The 19,674-nt window shown below is 39.2% G+C and overlaps 5 protein-coding genes across 11 annotated transcripts; 2 read left to right on the top strand and 3 right to left on the bottom strand.

Moving 5' to 3' along the window:
- Positions 1–98: 98 nt before the first annotated feature.
- yipf1 (Yip1 domain family, member 1) lies at positions 99–5,155 on the bottom strand. 4 transcript variants are annotated; one of them, XM_046407622.1, is made up of 10 exons: positions 5,059–5,155; positions 4,649–4,780; positions 4,277–4,434; positions 4,079–4,159; positions 3,893–3,980; positions 3,588–3,704; positions 3,297–3,463; positions 2,252–2,434; positions 1,483–1,589; positions 99–1,154 (listed from the first exon to the last, which is right to left on the bottom strand). In XM_046407622.1, exons 2-9 carry the CDS (start codon positions 4,680–4,682, stop codon positions 1,503–1,505), a joined length of 915 nt encoding a protein of 304 aa, XP_046263578.1. In that variant the 5' UTR covers positions 4,683–4,780; positions 5,059–5,155; the 3' UTR covers positions 99–1,154; positions 1,483–1,502. The 4 variants fall into 4 exon arrangements, with proteins under 4 accessions (XP_046263578.1, XP_046263575.1, XP_046263577.1 ...); XM_046407619.1 differs by having other exon boundaries at positions 99–1,175; XM_046407621.1 differs by having other exon boundaries at positions 99–1,255.
- On the top strand, positions 4,565–7,654 carry lrrc42 (leucine rich repeat containing 42). Of its 3 annotated transcripts, none has more exons than XM_046407614.1 (8): positions 4,565–4,709; positions 5,635–6,047; positions 6,132–6,263; positions 6,337–6,458; positions 6,586–6,671; positions 6,757–6,870; positions 7,008–7,092; positions 7,166–7,654. In XM_046407614.1, the coding sequence occupies exons 2-8, from the start codon at positions 5,659–5,661 to the stop codon at positions 7,459–7,461; spliced, it is 1,224 nt and encodes a 407-aa protein (XP_046263570.1). In that variant the 5' UTR covers positions 4,565–4,709; positions 5,635–5,658; the 3' UTR covers positions 7,462–7,654. The 3 variants fall into 3 exon arrangements, with proteins under 3 accessions (XP_046263570.1, XP_046263571.1, XP_046263572.1); XM_046407615.1 differs by lacking the exon at positions 4,565–4,709 and adding an exon at positions 5,110–5,177; XM_046407616.1 differs by lacking the exon at positions 4,565–4,709 and having other exon boundaries at positions 5,323–6,047; positions 6,340–6,458.
- Positions 7,655–8,798: 1,144 nt separating this feature from the next.
- Positions 8,799–12,278, bottom strand: tmem59 (transmembrane protein 59). 2 transcript variants are annotated; one of them, XM_046407617.1, is made up of 8 exons: positions 12,051–12,278; positions 11,718–11,823; positions 11,391–11,491; positions 11,158–11,310; positions 10,962–11,034; positions 9,915–10,038; positions 9,667–9,784; positions 8,799–9,343 (listed from the first exon to the last, which is right to left on the bottom strand). In XM_046407617.1, the coding sequence occupies exons 1-8, from the start codon at positions 12,204–12,206 to the stop codon at positions 9,203–9,205; spliced, it is 972 nt and encodes a 323-aa protein (XP_046263573.1). In that variant the 5' UTR covers positions 12,207–12,278; the 3' UTR covers positions 8,799–9,202. The 2 variants fall into 2 exon arrangements, with proteins under 2 accessions (XP_046263573.1, XP_046263574.1); XM_046407618.1 differs by having other exon boundaries at positions 11,397–11,491; positions 12,051–12,277.
- A 708-nt stretch (positions 12,279–12,986) lies between these two features.
- Positions 12,987–14,673, top strand: tceanc2 (transcription elongation factor A (SII) N-terminal and central domain containing 2). Its single transcript, XM_046407624.1, has 4 exons — positions 12,987–13,433; positions 13,510–13,651; positions 13,904–14,097; positions 14,318–14,673. Exons 1-4 carry the CDS (start codon positions 13,335–13,337, stop codon positions 14,504–14,506), a joined length of 624 nt encoding a protein of 207 aa, XP_046263580.1. The 5' UTR covers positions 12,987–13,334; the 3' UTR covers positions 14,507–14,673.
- A 218-nt stretch (positions 14,674–14,891) lies between these two features.
- On the bottom strand, positions 14,892–18,285 carry cdcp2 (CUB domain containing protein 2). The gene is made up of 6 exons (XM_046408567.1): positions 18,219–18,285; positions 17,627–17,974; positions 17,084–17,425; positions 15,717–16,070; positions 15,323–15,501; positions 14,892–15,197 (listed from the first exon to the last, which is right to left on the bottom strand). Exons 1-6 carry the CDS (start codon positions 18,283–18,285, stop codon positions 14,892–14,894), a joined length of 1,596 nt encoding a protein of 531 aa, XP_046264523.1.
- Positions 18,286–19,674: the final 1,389 nt, after the last annotated feature.

A 19,674-nucleotide genomic window follows, 5' to 3' on the forward strand; every position in this document is an offset into this window, starting at 1 on the left:
AACATAAATAAGTGTTAAGTCTTGTTGTTTTCTTCTTTTTTTGTTTATCTATGTTAAAACAAAATAAATAAGTAAATAAATGCAGTCACTAAACATTATTACAAGGCTTTTGACACTTTTTATTCTTTTATTCTGTAAGTAAATGGACAAACACTGCCGTAATCAGACAACACTGCAGTGAAGAGATTTAGTGAATTTAAAAAAAAAAAAAAAAATCACTGTTCAGCCAAGGTTTTCCATGTTTTACATTTCAGTGAAAAAACAATATACAAAACAATTTATTGATTATTCGGAACGAAGGGGTGTTTCTGAGGGAAATAGACTTATTTGCTTTCTTGATAAAAGTCAGATGGGAAGAGCATAACTAGCATATCTGTGAATCTAATGTACAGCTTATACTGTACTTAGAGCATACAGATTGGAAACAGGAATCTTCAGATGTAACTCATGGCAAGAAAGAACCTAAATATATTTTGCTTAACTATTAACTATTTCTTCAACATGGTGACGATGGTATGAAAATAATCTGAGTTTATTGGGTGACTGAAAATAGGGTCCGGGTTGACTGTAAGTTGATCATTGTTATAACAATGATAATTTTATTAATAAAAGTGGGTTCCACCCGTACATTTTATCAAAGGCAGCATGCCATAATAGAACTAATTATGAATTTAAAAACAGTTAGAGAAGCTGTAAACGTCTTGGATATTTAGAGTGGGTCTTTGGCATTAGTCAAGGCCACTTACGGTTATATCACTGGGAATACTAACACAATACTAGTTGTACATCATAAATCTAACCCTTGTATAACTCACCAAAACATATCATTGTGCTGTTCAGACAGAAAATCCCATAGACAAAGTATACTAGCCAGTTCCCATTAAAGGAATATAAAAAAAATGCATATACAAAATGCTTTTTACAAATCCAAGATTACTGCACAGAACGGTCAGCTAGATATTTCAACAGCAAAACTGTAAAGATTAGATCCCATCACATTAGAAATAACATACTTGGTACCAGTGCTCATTTTCAGAGGTCACGCAGTTGAAACAAGCATACACACTGGGTTCTAAGGTCTTAAGCCAGAATGTCCGAGCGCAGGTGAAATCCAGACGACCCATGACTTCATCACCACAGCAACCCGATTCTCTCTAATAAGGCAACAAGAGAACCTGCAATTTAAAAAAAAGAATAACACTTGCCTTGGAAAGGAGAAATCATGTAAAGGAAGTCCGGTGTCAGATGTTCTGCTCTAGTAGGTCAAAACAAAAAAAAAAAGACTCTCAAGCCAAAGACACTAAAGTAGGCCAGCAATGTAGAGCTGCTACAGAAGTTGGAGGTCATCAGTCTCAATTCAAGTGAATATAAATATAAAAACAGCCATGAGAAAAGGGAGCAATATGACTTACATGTATCAGGTTATTAGTGCATTGTATAGTGGGATCATGACAAAAAGGATTCTGTATCTGTATTGTTTACCTTCAGACAACGAAAGGCTTTCATGTCGAAGACGGTGCCTTGATCGCCTCTGTCGCAGTAGAAGTTTCAACTTTTCCCTCTAGGTCTGGTTTGCTAAAGAAATAGACCTAAAAAACAAACAAGTAATGGAAATGATGTGAAACAACTCAGCAAATAAGCAGCTACAGTATAAAGAGAAACTACTCATCAGTATGTTAGAGAATACAGCATTTCTGAAAAACAATCATCTTGGTCATCCTTCAGACACGGGCTTACTTTGTAGACTAATTACATGAATGTGACCAGACATCTGATACCCCTGTGGACCTGGCTGTATTCACATTAGGAAGTGCACTAACAGCCCATTCTCACACATTTAGCAAATGCAGTCACAGTTTCCAATGAAGAGCCTTCCCAGAGGGAGTTAACTTGACACTATCTGGTATGGTCACATCCCACAAACACAGAGAGAGAGACACGCACAACATGTCCATCCAGTGCTGTGTGCTGTCTGTGATTGACGTAGGCAAGTTGGTTCATGGCTCAGCCATGCTATTGAGATCACTGCGGACAAATGGGAGTGAGTCAATCATTGTTGTTATCTACACCGAATTGGACAGGCAGGGTGAATCAACTGGATTAGTAAAGATGTTGTTTGCCAAAGCAGGACAATGAGTGTTGTATCTTATTTCATCAAACAGATGCATTTTCCACATCGCTCTAGTTTGTAATTAATCCTAACAGCAAAGTTATGTAAAAGCAGCATCATAACCTTAACAAGCACACTTACTTTACAACCAACAGCAAGCAGAACGTTGAGCACAACAATGGCTGTCATGATTGTTATGATAACTTTGGGATGGTCATCCCTGACTGCAGGCCAGAAAGTCATCACCAGAACTGAGCCGGAGAGGCAGAGAGCCACCACGATGGAGAACCACCTGAGCCATTCATATGGGAAAATCCACAGGACCTAAAGCAGGAAACAACAGTATATTACATAAGAAGCTCTATACGTATTCATGGCACGGGAGAAAATAAGCATTCATCTACTGTCAAGAACTGTTATGTGTAGCAGGCACATTACGTTGTGCTGAAAGCTGAAGTTTTCTTTTATATGCGATCATTCAAAATAGTGTTTTAAAATCTACTTATGTGGTATATTAAAAAATTCACTGAATGCTGTGTTCAAAATTTGTTTCATATGTTCATGCTGTGGTTTCTAAACTGAGATTATGTCTCCAGTTTGGGTTACTTCATCTGATAGTTTGTTCTTTTTGCTGCACAGTACGTGCAGCTGAGTCACTCTAAATGGATCAAAGTAGCTTCTCAATTGGACTGTTTGATTCCATTGCTTCTAATATGCGATTTCAAACAGGTGAATGTTATCAAAATGGAGAATAAGGATAGTGATATTTTAGATTTTTCTTGTTGTCAACAAATCCTATGAGAAGACCAAATCAAACAACAACTGATGTTGCTAACAAGTATTGTCTGTGCACCACCAAGACTGGTATAGCTTGTTCCTTTGTCCTATAGAGTACCATTCTTGTCCAATAAAACACATCAGTGAGACACACACACACATACATACACAGCCAAACCCACGTATATCATCCCACTGCCATAAGTACTCAAAATGTTTGAAATGTGTTTAATCCTGTTTAATCTTGAGTATTGTTTGCTAAAACCTACAGAGCCAAACAGGTTTAGAAAATTAATGAGTCTTTTAAAAAATGTGAACAGAAAACCAGCACAATAATTTACAACTGTAGTGCAAGAAATACAAGTATTAGTGTAGACTATTAATCTGAAATAAAAATGTCAGCTCTTACCACTGCTGGAACGTAAATGGAGAGAGAATATCCATACACACAGACGATCTCCATGAAGGAGTACGACACTAAGTTCATAACCTTATTGTTTCTCCATAGCAGGAAACCCCAGAGGGCAAGGGGTACCAGCCAAGCATAGCTGAAGATCGCTGTTGCAGCTATGGTCACTGAAAGACACACGCAAATTCAAAAATACGAGAGATTTTTTTTTTTTGAAAAACATGCACAGTTTCCACTTACATCCAGTCTGAATAAGTGATCCATGAATAACACAACAGTGACAGCACCTACCTTTTTGAAACTCTGGGGTATACTTATAGTTGGGTTTACCAAAGTGCATTAGAAAGTTGGATATGTTTCCACTGATGGCAATGGCAAACACAAGAGTGGTACAAATCCAAAACGGTCCTGAAAGCACAAATGTCAAGCATTAGAATGAACATTTGTGTGCTCATTATTTAAAGCACACTCATTACAAACAATACAAAATCTAAGCTACAGGATGGAACAGGAACATAGTTTTCTCTAATTTACCAAACCGTACAGTCTGACAAACTCTAATTTGAAAATGATTGCTAAACTACTGAAATGCTAACCATAAAGATCAGGATTTCGTCGAAGGTAGACATGAATAAAGTTCTTTCCAGGCCATGGCACCACTGATCCAAGGATTCTTTCCTTCACCTGAAAGACATGTCCCATTTAGTTCATTTTGGTCTAAAGCACTCCATATTACTGTCAGCGTAGCTAAAAGCCATTCGGATGAGTTATGAATGTATTACGTGATGGGTCTCGATGTCAAAAAATCTTTGGTAGTATTCAAAGGTCCAGAAAGGGACGCTTTTCTTTTCCCCAGAGAGAAGCTTCAACAGAAAAAAAAGAAAAACACGATGAAACCAAAATGAATCAAATAATTATTTATCACAACATTTAACAATTAATAACAATTCACAAATTCTTGGTAAGCGTCTTGTCCAAACCTCTGTCTTGTCATCACTGGCAAGTGAGTCATCATCATGTTCATCAGGAGTGAAAACAGCAGCGTTTCTCTGTTTGTCTGGTTTGACATCTTCATCTTCCATGTTAATGGTGGTTGCATCTCTGTTGCTGTTCAATAGATTTCCAGCTTCTTCGAAATCTATTTTTAAGGCATGGATAATGGAAAATATTAAACAAAAAGATCTGACAGACTTGTTTTATGAACTTTGAATTGCTGCAAGCAATGCATCGCAGTGTAGCACAGGGAGAGCTCAGATGTGTGTTACCATAGAGATTGAGAAGGAGATGTGTAAACTGTAGCATCGATGTAACTCAATTTCCCAATTACACTAGAGACTGGGGAGGACACTCACCTTGAAACTGAAATGGATCGTTTGTCGACGCCATTTACACGGATTCACTCTCAAAGACGAGGTTCGTATTTCAGGAACTTATCTGTAACTTCGTTAATGTTGCCCCTTAGGCAGCCACTTAATTTCAGCAAGCTGTGAAGGAAAGAAACACAACATTTGTGTTAAGACTCCAAGTCTAATTATTCCATCCCCGAGTGGTGGTTTAAAACGTTGTAAACTGTGAGCAATACAGGAAAAAAAAGAAACGTTAGCTTAGTTAGCTACAAAGTCCTCACTTGACAGCTCATCAACAACTCACGTTAATCACATTAAAATGTCAAGCGTAACATTAGAACTGGCAAAAAAAACAGCAAGAGCTTCGGTTATATTTAAGAACCCAAGGCATGGTTTTTGAAAAAATGTACGCCTACCAAATTATCTTCCAAAACACTTTAAAATCATTTCACTTCTCAGCTAGGTTTGGGTTGCGTGGAACAGGACATACCAGCCATGTAAACAAGACTTCTTCCTTTTACTAAACTGTTTCAAAGTAAGGGTTTGAACTCTTTTAAGTGTAATATATTATTAATCGTTTCATGTGGATTACATATCACATTTTTAGACATTTATTCAGGTGAAATTCTTGCCATTTACGTTATTTTTTGGGATCTTGAAACTAGTTTCTATAAGTGATGGACCTTTATTGTGAAGTTAGCAAGCAAGGACCACATCTTCATTAACTTGCACAAATTGCTGCTACTACAAGGAACTCTAATTACTAGTGGAAAACGCGCAAGTTATGATGAACTTGCTGAAATAAAACGAGAAACTACAACATATAGTAAACGGGTCATCCTAAAGACAGGAGGATCCTCTTTCTCTTGGTTTTAGTTCAGTCAATGACCATAGATTGGCTAGCTAGCTAGGAGCTACCTTGCTGTTTCAGGTCTCAGTTCTCGGCAAGCTGACTAAACGTGCCCAAGTTAAGACATTTGTCCTTCTCGCAGGTAAAGGAACAGTGTGACCTTAATATGGACAATAGCACTATTTATGTCCGAGAAAGAAGCAACCTCCGTCGTGTTGGTGACATAATCTTGGCACAACCAAAGCCGGTGTCATCATGCAGGAGGACAAATCCGTTGGTGCTGAGAAAAGAGCGCTTCATCTTCACCTACAATGCAGAGGGAAGTCTGAGATACACCACAAAATCTCTCTTTGACATCACTCTGTTATTCGTAGCTGACAACATTCACCATGTGGACTCACTGGTGGGCTTCCCCGAGCAAATCGGAGATAGACTCTTTGCAGCAGCAGAGGAGAATCGTGTGTTTTTAAACGTAGATATTTCCACAAAAGCCCTGCAGTTATTCAGCGATGCGTATGGGGAGATGGTGCTTGGATCTCTCTGTTTAAGAAATAGGTGAGTTGTGGTCATACATATCTCCAGCCTCTCAATTTTATTTGTCAGAGACAACAACATCTCTTGTTCCTTTCATTTGTGCAGATTTCCTCTACTGCATGAGAGAATGGATGAAATTAAGACATTTCATAGTTTGAAGTCTCTGGATCTGTTTGGCTGCAGGCTGGGTGATGATCATGAAATGTTCTTGCATCTAACATCCAGCTCATTGACAAGGTAATATCTATTTTATCAGTCCCAAATGCATGATAATTTAAGATGTTACTAACACGTCTACCTGGCTTCCCAGCAGCTTGATTCGACTTTTCCTCGGTGGTAACAGTCTGTCTGATATTGGCCTACAAAGACTGACTGCACCTATTCGGATGATGAGGAAGGGACTGGACTGTCTTAAGTTACTCGATGTTTCCTGTTAGTAACCAGAAATATTATCTGCTTTCATCTTGTTGTAGCAGCACAAATTTTTTGATCATTTTTGACATTTAGAAGTCAACATCCATCATTAAGATGTTGATCAAATGTTTTACGTTCTATATAGATAACCCTATCTCAGAGAGGGGACTCAGATACCTCACATGCCTCCCCAAGCTTGAAAAACTTGATGTATCTGGGGCCGATTTTAAGGTATGATAATAGCCTAATTGTTGAGTGCAGCATGTGGTGATAGCTTCTTTTGATGCTGACTTGTAAATGTAATTTATACCTCCAGCTTGGCACAAGATTGAAGACAACCATATGGGATCTGTTGGGTCTCATTTATTCTGAGAAACCACTGGACACCTTTGATCACTCGATGTGTAAAACAGAAGGTTGGGCTGAGCAGGTATGTATTTTTAGAGGATGATGAAAGTGAACATATGTTTATTTAATGAAAGCACCGTTCTTTGATTATAATCTAAACATTGCAGATGCAGTGCTGTTTGACATCTCATATTAACAAATGCATTGTCTCATTTTCAGGTTGTAAACCAGTGGGAAACAAATGGCTCACAAATGCCAAAACAGAAGAAAATTGATGAATCCAGAACATCAGCGCTTCGCTTTTGTATGTTAATTTTCTATTACTTCCACATTTTAATTGAATCTGAAATGATCTTGAAGGTGTTGTCGTTCTCTAGTTGGCAGGCAGAAGTTTGTCCGAGAAGTACTGAATGCTGCGCCCTTCGTATCTGAGAGTGACAAAGAGGCCAAGAGAGAGAGGCTGCATTTCTACAGACCAGCAACAAACAGTCACACGCCAGAGGAACAGACTCGTTCAAAAACAAATCATCATGCGAAGGCTTCCTGGCACGATCTCAAAAAAAGACCACGTCAGTCGGAAAAGTGCGACTGTCCACGTCAAAGCCCTCCTCCAAAACGTTTGTCCTCATCAGCTCTTACTGCAGAGGACATTGACTTGCTGAACAGCTACTGAGATATGTGTCCATGTAGCATTCCACACAGTAGAGTGGACAGCAGCGTTTGTATGCCGGTTACTCAACAACATTTATCCAGACATGAACATGAATATTTTCCAAGGTGATTAACACTGGTGATCTGCAAACACTTTTGTTGGATGTAGTGAGGGGTTTTTATATATTTTTATAAATAAAGTTAAGTAATTTGTATACGTCTTTGTCCTTCTTTGTCATTTTGTAGTTTGGAAACAACCTAGCTGATTTTTCAAGGCAAGTGTTCATCAGAGTAAATATGATAGTATTGGAGGCCAATTACATCAATTCTGGATTGCTAACTGGGTAAAATGGAAAACTGACCCAAAGCTCTGTGCTTGCAGTGTGTGAACAAGTTATAAGTCAGTTTAATTCAAATCTGTTTGGAAACATGCATCAAAACTGACGCAGCAGATCTGTCTTTTTAACTCCACTCGTTACTCTTCCTCATCAAAGTCTGATGTGATATGCTTGTAGTGGCTAATGGAGCCTTGAGCTGCTAGCCTGGAGCAGAGATGAGACAAGACTTTGATGTGTAAAATCAGTGCAGTTCACCTTTAAATCAAATAACCACACAACAAACCTGGAGGCTATTTATTCAGAAAAGCTGTACACAAAAAGGGGGGTTAATAGGGTGCCCAGCAGGACATTTTTGCCCTTGGGCCCAATAAAAAAAAAAGAAAAAGGTGGGATAGTGGCTGGGTATGCTGGGATAAAAGTGAAATAAGCAGCTGTGGATTTTGACTAGAGCTTTCAATTCCAATTCCAGTGGTAAACAAGATGCGAGATGGTGCGTTACTGCACTTGCAATCCCTCAGTACGCTACCCCAGTCGAGTGTTGAATCAGTAACACAGTCGCCACACAGAAAGCTTGTGATATTGCCTGCAGTCTTGCTTTAACAGGTTGGCTGTCGAGTAGAGAGAAAAATGACAAAGTTGAAACAACTTTGACAACAGCCACCAGAGATTTACATTTCCAGCAGAGGGAAGCACTGTGCCCACTGTGACATAATGCCGGAGATGCAAAGTTTTTAACAGGAGTGTAACCTTAACCTCAGGTCACACTGTAGTGGAATTTAACTTAAACACACCTGTGTATAAGAATTTTAAACCATACAACTGATGGCTTTTGCAAGACTGGAGGTTCTTATTATTATTAGTCCCCTTGACATTTACTGGTTACTTTAATCCTTCTTTGTTTAAAAAAGAAGTCACACCAATGTCAAGAACTGTACTTCATTGTATTTAATTCTGACCCATCATTACGAGAACAGAAAACAGTGGAGCAGGAAGGACCTACTGAATGTACCATCACTATTAATTAAGATTAGGAGCAAAGGATTTTATTGTAAAATTCAATGTGTGGAAATCAATTTAGGTCACACATTTAAACACTGTTCAATACAATAACCACACCAACAGTCACCAAATGCACACATTAAAATTTAAGAAAAAAGTCCTAAAACCCATTTTACTTGTACCAATATCACCATACTATAATGCCTCATTATCAATCATACAAATATACAGAAAATAAACCTTTTCATCACTTCAAATTTTAAAAGCTTCAAGGGAGACGAGACATTATATCAGTAATACAAAATGTTCTGCGAGTAGTTACTCCTGTTTAGACCACAAGAAGCACAGGTTTTATGCCAGAGCATAAAAATCAACTAAAGATTATTCGTAAAGGAGGACATCCCTTCTCTGCAGCAGCTTTGGCTTCTAGCCCAGGTTCACTTTGGAAGGGAGCGGCTCGGCCTCTTCCTCTGCCCCTTTGGAGGTGATGATCACCAGGGAGGATGCTGGATATGGGATCAGTTTCTGTTCTTTGATGTACTCCTTGTCACCATAGATGCTCAATTTCTGGAAGAAAAAAAAACACCCTTGAATATAACTACAATCATCCACTTCATTATGAAGAAAGATGTTCAGTATGGAAAGTAGAAAAGTGCAGCATGTTTTGCATTTCCGGCAGCCTGTTTTACATCACAGGTGTTCAGCCTTTAAGCTTGAGCACCTCGCAGTGAAGGATGCTTAAAACAAACAACGGTTTGACGTTTTGTGAAATACACTTATGCCTACCAGCCCCTTTAAAAACTGACTAATTAACATGTTACATATCGATTCTTCCATTCACACATTCCTGGACTGATCTTGTATGTGAACCAAAGTGACAGGAGCCTTACCTCGGCAGGTAAATACTGATCTACAGCAGTTTCCACAGTGGCACAACAAATCCATATCAGGACCAGCACAGAAAGGATCAGAGTTGTGGTTAGGATCCACCCTGGTAGCCATGGGTTCCTAGGGAGAGGAGTACAAATATTAAGCTTGGCCAGGGATTAAATTCTTCCTGCTGTTGATGTCATGCTCTGCAAAGCAAATTAAACAATTTCATTTCCCTGACAGCGCAGAAAAGTGTGTGCTGACCAACCTTGAGAGGCAGCTAAAGAGGCTGTATTCATCATCGTAGCTGCGGTCCCCAGTCATGTCTCTGTCCCTCTCCTGGATTAAAGTGCGATGGTATTCTTTGTAAACTGGGCTGCTCAACCCGGGAACTTGAAAAGTAAAAATAAAAGTTTAATAATGTGTTTGTTTCCCTTTGATACAGACATTTATAAGCTTTGATTATGAAGGACAAACCTCAATATTCTATATTTTTCTAGTCAACAAATCCCACAAAAGGACCACAAGCAGCAATGTGTTAAGTTTGCCTCTCAGTACTTGCCTTTGCTTTCCTACGATCTGACATTCACACCCACTTCGCACCGAGATTGGTCAGTCATGCGTAGGTGAGAAAGCAGCCAGGATTTTTACTTCTCATTCAAGCCCCCCCCCCACACACACACACACACATACACAATCTGTACACTAGTATTTCTGTCACTTTTCAAGTGAACAACTGAGTGCAACACTATGAATTTCTTCCAGGAGAGATTGACTGTAAACATGAACTAGTAGCTCCATATTCAAATGATATTCTGTCTGAGTGATGGGTGGCATTTCAATGCTCCTTCCTTCCCCCTGATGTTGATTAACCTCTCTTCTAGTATAACCAGGCCTTAGCCCCTATGTAGATACAGACCAGTGCAATTGGTCACATTTGAAATTTGCAATTCAAAATACTTAGATTATAAAAAAGTTTTAAAAAGTTCAGCAATTTTCAACTAACCACTGTAGTTTTTAGCAAACCTTACAAAACATGAGTAAATAATCAATTATTTGTGCTTTATTTTCAGGTGTGGATTAATACACATTTGGTGCGCTGGTAAGTATTTAAGGCAGCAGAGCACTAAATGTTGGTTAGACTGACAATAACCTGCCATGCCCATCACGATGAACAAGCATTCATGTAGGATTTGGGACAACAATAGAGGTAATATGGCACAGAAGAAGTCAGCAGAAGAATATACTAAATCAGATTTCAAAAAATCTATTACCAACTTAATTGGATTTTAAGAAAATTATGTGGACTGCTTACAGCTGTTCTGTGTCTCCTCTTTAACATCATTGTCCACTTCAAACTGGGAGAAAAACTTCACTTGTGGTTCAGTCTGTGAAACAAAAGGTTTGGTTTTGTTCTTTATCACATCAGCAAATTAACAGGATGAAATGCATTGTTTGTATACCGAAAGCTAGAATAAAATAAGCTATTTTTTCCCAGTAAAGTACCACACCTGGAAAATGACAATTTTGCCATCATCAGCCTGAAGGTAAAATGTCCATGTGGAAGTGATGAAGCTGTGGGCCTGATTCATTACATCCTCCCAAAGCCCTCTGACCAGAGTCAGGGGGTACAGAAGGTGAATCCTGGGCATCATGGCCTCCAACTGAAAAAAAGAAGCAATACTGAGCACTCTGTTCTTTGTTTAGAGAACTGATCATTTATTTGGCCTACTGAATGACATACTTTTACCTGCTCCTGCCGTTGCTCAGCAAACGGAAGTTGATTCTGACAGCCCAGGTTGCATGCATACTGCTCATCAGACTGGGTGTAGGCCTCACGACAGGCTGCGGAAGTTTGGAGGTGGAGAGACAGAACAGATGGTAAAACAGCATTCCAGACAATTGGCAAAGAGGCGTTTGGAGCAAGTTCAGTTAGTATGGAACTGAATGTGCAAACATACGGTTAATTATAAGCATGAACACTTGTTTACAACTTTACTGAAGGCTGACAATAGAGGCCAGGACACTGTAAAGAGAATTAAATAGGTCAAATGCTCAGTTCATAACTTACTTGATTCACACTCGGATTTGGTTTGATTAAAATCTTCGCTGTCTCGAACAAACTGACAAATGGAGAACAGACGGCAGCCTCTCTGACAGGCATACAGTTCCTCCTCCTGTAAAACCAACAAGAGGACCAGTTGATTGCCACGACAAACTGCATTCGTGAAAATGACGCACTTTCAACCTTTACACAAGTCATGAGCTCCCCGTCGCAAACAACACGTAACCTAACACAAGGCGAGGTGAAATAAACAGGCCTTCTTTTGCTTCGCTAACTTACAAACGTTAGCTAACATTAGCAGACATTAGCGTTACTTTCTTCTGCGAGAGGAGCACTCACCCGTGGATAGGTGTGCAAACTGTATGTCATTTCACATGACTTGTGACAGGAGGCTGTGCTTCCCAAAACGCTATCGAACACATCTGAAGATGCCGATGTGCAAGCAAACAGCACGAACAGTCCCCACATACAGACAAAGGAGGATACAGTCCCCATTTTGCCTTCGAAAACCTAAACAAACAACACTCCTCTTCTTCCTTCTAAATCGGATTATTGTCTCGCGAGAACTCAGCCCCACGCGAGACTGTTCCAAATGTTTTGCTTTGTTTAAGTAATCCTCGTAAATTCCCCAATTCTTCTGACAAAATGGACCAATTTTCAATGTCTGTATTCAGGGATTTTCAAACAACGTACAATAACAGTCACATATTGAATCCAAACAACTGCATTTGATTGTGAAATACATATACACTGATGAAACTCTATGAACATTTTCTATCCTAAATACAGATATAAAATTGGATTTCACTCAATAACTGTTATTTGAAGGAACAGGAGCAAAATTAAATTGCACTTATTGATCCTGCAAGTATGTGTTTGGCAGATGAATAAAGATTCAGGATTGGTGAAAACAATGGCATGATGGAATACTGTCACTGTTTGAAAGTGCACCATTCAATCAATTGCATTACAAAAAAAAAAATCAAATCAAATAGTTAATGTATTTCATATCACAATAGCCTTATGTTTTATCAGTTCTTAACTTGATTTATTCATTTTTGGTCTTTTTATTCACACGAATAAAAACGAAAAGAAAACGAAATATTTCATACCACAATAGCGTTATGTTTTATCAGTTCTTAATTTGATTTATTCATTTTTGTTCTTTTTATTCACACGATTGATTATTTACTGAATTTGCACCATGTCTAATTCCACAGTTTCAAATTTCCTTTATTGAGCATCTTATTTGGTCGGGCCCTCGGTGGTCTCTGCTATTTCCGACAGATATTTAACGCAACACGAGTGGCTACTATTTACTATAGCTACTCAGCTGTAGACACCTCTACCAAAGAGATTTGTTTCAGTTGAAGTAATAAAGGCAACTATTAATTAGTTCAGCATAAACGAATGACTTAAACCAAACCAGTGATGCGTTTGCTATATTGAATTTCAAACGGACATCAGAGTTAGTATGCTAGGTAGCGTTAACCAGGCAGCTAGCTAACTGCTAATAAGCACCGACTGTCCCTGAACCTTCCCTCCGAAATGTCTTTGTTGTTTAATCACTAGTTTGTCAAAAACAACCGGTTGACTCGATAGCTTGCAACTTTCTATTTGAAAATGGACAAATTTGTAGTGCGGCTTCCTAAGGGGGAAAAGCCCAAAACATCGAAAAGCCCCGAAAAGGTTTACAGACAAACTACAATTGAATCGTTACGGGTGAGTTACCAAACAAAGTCATTGTTACTGTATGAAAGATTCACTTGGTCATTCATTGGCTTTGTGTTTCTTACAGAGGGTCGTTGTAATTGAGGATATCATGCGCCACAAGGCCATCTTGGAGCTGCCAGAACAGAATAAGGACAACCTGCTGACTGCCTTGACAGACCTGAGCAAGAAGATCCCATCCAGGGAGGTGCTGAAGTCCACTAAAATAGGTAGACCGAGGGAAACATGTTATAATCAAGTCAGTTTAAACTAATAAAAACTGATCAGTCTATAGATTGAGTATACTGTATGATTAAAAGTCCTGGTTGGCTTTCATAGCAGTATTACAGCAGCAGCATAACTCAAAAAATGAAACCACTTTCAAAATTGTGCTAACCTCATACACACCAGCCCCTTTATCACATTCACATTACACTAATTAGTTCATGTTATGTTATTAAATCATCCCTCTCTCCTCTAAGGTCACACTGTTAACAAAATGCGAAAGCATCTGGATCCGGAGGTGAGTTCAGTGGCAGCAAAGGTTTACAATGACTGGAGGACATTCATTGAGGAGAATTCCAATAAGCCGTCTATTGAAGTGCGCGCTGACAAACAATCTGAAGGACTCAGGAGCAACGCTAGAAGACTCATGTGTGAAGCCCTGGAGGTCAAGGTGAGAAAGGGAGACTAAGTGAAGTCAAATGCGAAAATAGCAAAAATCTAATCTAGTTTTCTACTCATTGCATTTATTCCACCTCTAATTTCTGTTTTACATTACTTTGGGTGTGATATTTTGGAAAAGATACAGGAAGCAATCAGTTGTGCTTTAATATTTGTTTTTGTACGACATCTGAGATCAACCGCATGAAACCCTTTATTTTCTTATCTGACAGGAGGATTCTGGTCTTATAGACAACATTGAGAGAGAGGTGTTTCATCAGAGCTCCCGGCTGGTCAGCAGCTCATACAGACGGACTGTTAGAGCCCTGGTGTTTGCCTTCAAACACAACCCTGAGATCAGAACTCAAGTGAAGGACAACAAATTACCAGTCAACCAACTGGTTTCTAAATACAAGAAATAACTAATGATCAGTTCGGCTGAGGTTCAGCCGAACCTTCTGGTTGTTTAAGTGAAATTTCATTTTAAAAGATTTTTTTTTTATTGTATACACATTTTTTTAAACATCTTTTTTATTATTTTCTTGATAATGAAGATAAAAAAATAAATTGTACAATTTGTGGCACATCAGCAGCATGCATGTAAATTAGTCAAGAAAATGTAATTTATTGTTTTTGGTGGCAATAATTCGATGCCACGTACTGGAATTATGAATTTTTTTTTGCTGATCGCAGATCTGTTTTCATACTGTTGGTGAACATTTTTATACAAAACATGGTTTAAAATATGACAACTTCAGTGTTGGAGTGCTTGTTTTGTTGTCTAAAACCGCATGATATGATATATTACTAAAGCAGCACCAGCCAAACAATAGCTATCATCATGAGGATAACAGCGAGAACACAGATGCTAATGAAAACAATGTCGCTCAAGTCGTGAGGTACAGTCTCTGGATCTCCTGAATTGCCATTGCTGTCATTGTCACTTTGCTGTGCTTGCTCCTCGAGGCGGCGCTCCTCTGCTGAAATGATGGACACTGATGCTATCTTCCGCAGGGCATCACACTGAACCTTGTATTCTTGCACGTTCTGCTGCTTTCCATCAGAGAAGTCAATGTAGAGTTTGTTTACCAGCACAGTGATGTTCTGATGTTTCTGTAAGGGATCGGAAGTCACAGTTTTCATAGATGTAAGTCACAAATATTTTTAACAGCTAAAACACAATAAATCATCGCATGTTATTGTGTACAAGTATGTGATATGAGACTGCAGTTAGTCACCTGGCCAGCAGTGCCACAGTTAACAAACTGAGCCAGAATTTTGTATGAGGTGGCTGTCAACTGGGCTGCACATGTGGGGTTTCCCAGGTAGATGCTCTCACGGTCCAGCTGAGGTAAGGACTGCTGGGGTATCAAAATGGTGAATTCTGATCTTGTGCAGCTAACGTTTACAGGTACCACTTGGATTGTGGGGAGAAAACCATGAAAGTTGTTTGTAGAGAAAAATATATTGCATTTTAGAATCTTAACAAGAGTACATTTAGCTTTAATTTTCACTGTGAACGTTGTAAACAGTAGGTAGTTCATGACTCAGTTCATGATAAGTGGAATTAACACTGCTATAGATTACAAATGTTAAATTGTTCTACCAGATTCTCATGTGGGGAACACTTACCTCCAAGATAAGAAGCAGTGAACCCTCTATGAGCTTCATTTCTGTCTGTGCTGAGTACCACCAACAACTTGTTGCCCTTTGAGATGAGTGAGGACGGTTGCTCCCTGCCACACCAGCGTCCCAGCAGGGTGTCCGTCTGACTGTCCCCATCGTAAACTGCAACAGAGTCGTAGTCGCACTCGTCTGACAGACTGTTGCGGTCCTCCAGATCCATGACGGGGAAGAAGAGCTTGATGCGGTATCCAGCTGCTAGAGTGATGCCCCAGTGGCAGTTGATGTTGTTTGGGTAGATGTTTGGAAAATACGGGCTGCTGAAGTTGCCACTTACAGCTGACAGGACCTGCTGGCATTCACCTGTTTGAGTGCAGTTGACAGGTAACTTTATTATTAGCTTACTACAGTGCATTCAATTCAGCATTGATATTTTAGGATACTGCATCCACTAAAATAAAAGTTTATTTTTATTGTAGGAATGCTTATGTAATTAAAGTCTCCTTATAAAAGAGATACCATATCGATGTAAACAAATAAATCTGCATTTTGGGAAAAATGCTTATTCGCTTTTTTTCTAAGTGGTGGATGAGGAGATTGAACACTTTCATTTGTGTGTTAAGAATGAAGCTACAGCCAGCACATCAGCCTGCAAATCTACAGTGGATTTCTCTTCTGTCAAAGTGTGAAAACAAATGTTTTAAAAAGTGAAGATTAAGCTATTTATGTCACTGTCCTTCTGCATCTTCTGAATTGTCATCCTCTTGCATATCAGTTTATGCCCAGGGACAGTCTTTGATCAGCTGTCTAAATGTTGTTTTCCTCTGTTTCAGTTGGATTCAAGTCCAGGCTAGACCACTCAAGGGTTTTGTATTTTTTTCTTATTCACAGGAGGGACAGTATAACATGGGTAATGAGTTCTGCCCTGCCCAGGGTGCTTTACATTGTAGCAGAAGTGTTCAATTTTCATTTCATCAGATGACAGGATCTTTTGTGCCATGTTCAAGGTCTTCATTTCACACTTTCAGTAAGATGTAATGTGTTCTCTTTTTTTCTTCACAGCACTAACATCAGCCTAATCATGGGCTCCATTATGCCCTACTGTTAAAGGTTTAATAGCCCTCAGCCGATCTGTAGTTCTTTACTATGAACTGAGGTTTGCATTTAATGGTAGCTGGTTTGATTTCTGTCGTGAAGATACAAAGGGGTTTCTGCAAATAAAGGTTGCTTAGTTTAAACAATCAAAAATCTGACAGTCCTTTTACACCAAAAAGCACAAAAAGTCAGGGGGGGCAAACACTGGGAGTATTTTATTTTGCATAGTGATGTGAGGAATTTAATTTCGAAGTGCATGTAATCAAAGAAAACTTTCCTACCTGAGTAATAGTAGGCCTTGAACCCACGTCCACCAATGTTGAAGTCAGACTTGAAGATGACCAGAAGGTGGTTGGAGGTGGTGACTATGTGTGGAGGCTTATCTGCTCCGCAGTATCTCCCCAAGTGGCGGTGGGTTAATGTCGGGCCATCAAACAAGGCCACAAAGTCAAAATTACATCCCTCATTGTTTTCCAGTTGGAAGTCCAAGAAGACCAAGGTGACCACACTGGTGTTAGACACATGGATGGCCCAAGAGCAGTCGGCATTGTTGCTGTACTCCTGAGGGTAGCCTGGACTGGAGATTACTCCTGATAGGCCAGTTAGAACTCCGCCACACATGTCTAGAGAGAACAGAGGGAAACTCAGATGCACGTTAATTTCACTTTTCTTTTAAAGACATACATGAAACTTGTTTTAAGGGACAAGCTGGAACTGCCACAAATAAACATGCTAACATGCTGAATTTGAATGTTGGACTGAAAAAAAGTTTTGGGGAGTTATGCAACTGATCCCTGCATATTGCATCAGATATAATGAGTTACCTTTTCTGTATCCCACACTAAAGCCCCTGTAAGCCACATGACGGTCTGAATGGAAGATGATGGACATAACGTTCCAAGAAGAGGTGAACTGTGGCGGCGAGATGTCGCCACAAAATATCCCAAGGAGGTTTCCCTCATCCTCTGATATGCCATTGTAGATCTTGATGTAGTCGTAAGCACAGTTGGCATGGTACTCCAGCTCAAAGTGATGAAAGGTGAGGAGGACAGAGGATCCCTCTGCCACCACAATCAGCCAGGCACAGTCAACGTTGTATGGATACAGGCCTGGGAAGTTTGGACTGGAGATATTGCCAGATGGAGCAGAATGGATTCCTCCACATTTGACACCTTATAATAACAAAAGTTTAATTTGAGCTTCAAGCAAAAAGATACAGAGCAAAGGTTATGGCTCTTTCCTTGTTTACTTATTTATTGGTGTTATTCTAGCAACAAAGAACAATCTCTGAAAGTGCATTACAAGCTGACATTGAACAATGAGGTCCAACTTTATCTGTATATACAGTACCTTCAAGATAAAGCACTTCGATCAAATTTAAGCTTTGCTCCATCAATATAACAAACTGCAACTCACCTTTTTTAGAATCAGCCTTGTCAACAAGCAGTAGTAAATGAATCAGTATGGCCACCCTGAGACTCATGTTGTTATTGTTGATTCGGCTTTTGTCACGCCTCAGCTACAACACCAGCAGAGACCGACAACAGTAGTGTCAGAGTGTACAGCCTTGAGATATCAGCAGTGGTGCCTGTAGAGTTAATAGGACTTTGAAAAATTCATCCGCAGCCTGAATGAAGAACCTGATACCTAGGCCACATGCTGCCCTCTTCGCTAAATTTTAATGACTGATATCCAATGAGCATGAGTGGCTTGTCAGGACACTTTTTGGAGAGATGCTATACATTTTTAATGATGGTCTCACACACACTAAACACCAGATGCAAGTGGAATTAAAGATATAAAGATAAAAAAGACAGGGGAAAGAGAGGACGATGATCACATGTATCTCTAATATAAAGGTGTTCTTTAGAGAGATGAGGTATGGACTTTGCTTTTCTTATGTAAAAGCTGCTTAAGCATATCACAAAGAGATTGACATTTTAAATTTTATTGGGAATGTGTGTCAGATTTGTGTAGAATATCTTGCTTATTTTGATGGTAACATAAAATGCATTTTTTTTGTTGCATCAAATGAAGACCGTGACATGTGATGGAAAGTTCTAGAGAAAAGCTAGTAAGTGAAACTTGAGTCCAGAGATTTTTTATTTATTTATTTTGTCAAACACACCATTGATTGTAGTTCTGGAATATATATCCAAACCCTTTACTTTAATAATTTGGAGAACATGCTTACTCTTTATTGTTAAACTAAGATGACAAGATCAAAAGCCAGTTACTTTCTTGTCTGTTAAGCTAGGAGGAAGTTAGTTTAGCTGAGCACAAAAACTGTAAACAGGAAAACAGCTTTTTTGAGGTCACTGCTTCCAGCCAAGCAATAGTTCAAGCTAGCTGTTTTCACACTGAATGCTAAGCTAAGCTAACTTTCTACTGCTTGTGTATCTATCTTCTTCTATGTAACTCTCAAATAATGCCTCTCCCACTGTTTCAGAATACCACTCTCATAGTAAGTACATACAGAAGAATTCACTGCATAATAACTCCTAAGCAAGGTCATCTCTACCAAAGATTTTAGCTATTTTTATGCAAATTTTGTATACAATGTAGTTTCTGTTTCTCAGAGGAATGCTGCAATGACTCTCAGACATTTTGTTGTATTAGCCAAATGCCAATCTCCCATGACTCATTCCTCCAAGTTTGACAGTCTGACGCAACAGCGCAGACACATGTAGACAATAATAATCCTGACTTGGTGGAGTGTACAACAGACAGGGAGATAAAGTACCCTTAGTAAAAACCCATTCTGCAAATAAATGTTTGCTGTTCCACCAGTGCTGTGAAGGCAAGGCTTAGAGAGTGAGTGTCTATGGCTTCAGTGAGCAAAGCTAGTACCTAAAGAGACCTGCTAGATGGT

Source organism: Scatophagus argus, chromosome 13 (genome assembly GCF_020382885.2).
Source record: "Scatophagus argus isolate fScaArg1 chromosome 13, fScaArg1.pri, whole genome shotgun sequence".
NCBI lineage: Eukaryota > Metazoa > Chordata > Actinopteri > Scatophagidae > Scatophagus > Scatophagus argus.